Source organism: Volvox carteri, assembly GCF_000143455.1.
Source record: "Volvox carteri f. nagariensis unplaced genomic scaffold VOLCAscaffold_691, whole genome shotgun sequence".
Classification (NCBI taxonomy): domain Eukaryota; kingdom Viridiplantae; phylum Chlorophyta; class Chlorophyceae; order Chlamydomonadales; family Volvocaceae; genus Volvox; species Volvox carteri.
The window spans coordinates 5,479-6,622 of NW_003308189.1; the positions used below are offsets into that span (position 1 = coordinate 5,479).

The window sequence follows — 1,144 nt, forward strand, 5'->3', positions numbered from 1 at the left end:
GGAGGTGGTGGTGAACCACCAGCGGCAGCAGTCCAAAATGTGTGCCATTGCTGTNGGTGGTGGTGGTGGTGGTCCTGCTGCTGCTGCTGCTGCTGCTGCTGCTGTGAAGCATCACCCAGCTGCCACCAAGACAGCAGCCACCAAGAAGAAGCCAGCAGCTGCAGCACCACCAACAACCGCTTCCCCGCCTGATGACGATGGTCTGCCTAGCAAAAGCGAGGTACTATCTTTTGTGCGTGCGCTGTGGGATAAGGCACAGGCGATGCTGGAGAAAGACCTTGCTGCTGCTGGGCCTGATGGGCCCGTCACTTACAGCACCGCTGTCCTGCTCATGCATGCGCTGCTGGCGGAGATGATATCTGGTGTCTACATTCCGCCTGTCCGCTTGTCCGTGTTGAGCACCTTGATGGTGTCAGGCATGCAGACCTGCAAGCAGCAAGACTGCTTCCAGATGGACTGCCGCGGCAACAACCTGGTCGAGGTGATTCCTGTAGCAAGGGCAGGGGCAGGGGCGGATGGCAGCCATGGCGCTAGCAGCAGCAGCAGGAGCAGCAGCAGCAGGGGCCGTCGTCTTGTGATGGAGACCATCCATCACAAGACGGAGCGCTTTAAGAAGGATGAGGCCCTGAGAATTGTGCTCCCTTCGACGCTCTCCCAGCACATCCGGACTTACACAGAGTATGCCCGGCCAGCGCTCCTCAACATGAATCCCAGCATTGACGATGCCAGCAAGGAGCCTCCCTTCCTGTTCCTTGACAGGAAGGGCAGGCCGGTTGCAGGTGTCGACGCCCCATTCACGGACGAATGGAAGCTTATTCAAAGGAAGTATGGTGCACCCTGGCCGACAGTATTCTGCCCCATGAAATTTAGGCACCTCCATGCCACTGTGAGGTTCAAAGACCTGGTGGACAATGTGGCAGACCAGGAGGAGGAAGCCCTCGCAGGGGATGCACTCGTCATGGGAAATTCTGTTGCTGTCTGGCGCCGCCACTACATAAAGGGTCGTGACAGCATCGTGGCACAGAAGGCTGTTGGGCAGCTCGGGCGCTGGCGGGCCATGGAGAGGCAGAAACAACACGGTGGCGGTGGTGCTGCTGACACTGGAGGGGCAGCGGCAGGCAGGCAGCAGGGTCAATGGATGCAG

General features: G+C 59.2%; 1 protein-coding gene across 1 annotated transcript; it reads left to right on the forward strand.

Annotated features, from left to right (window-relative positions):
• Nucleotides 1–109: 109 nt before the first annotated feature.
• Nucleotides 110–1,079, forward strand: VOLCADRAFT_101316 (uncharacterized protein; the record flags this gene model as incomplete). The annotated part of the gene is made up of 1 exon (XM_002959749.1): nt 110–1,079. A coding segment is annotated over one exon (970 nt), but the record flags the coding sequence as incomplete, so codon positions are not given.
• Nucleotides 1,080–1,144: the final 65 nt, after the last annotated feature.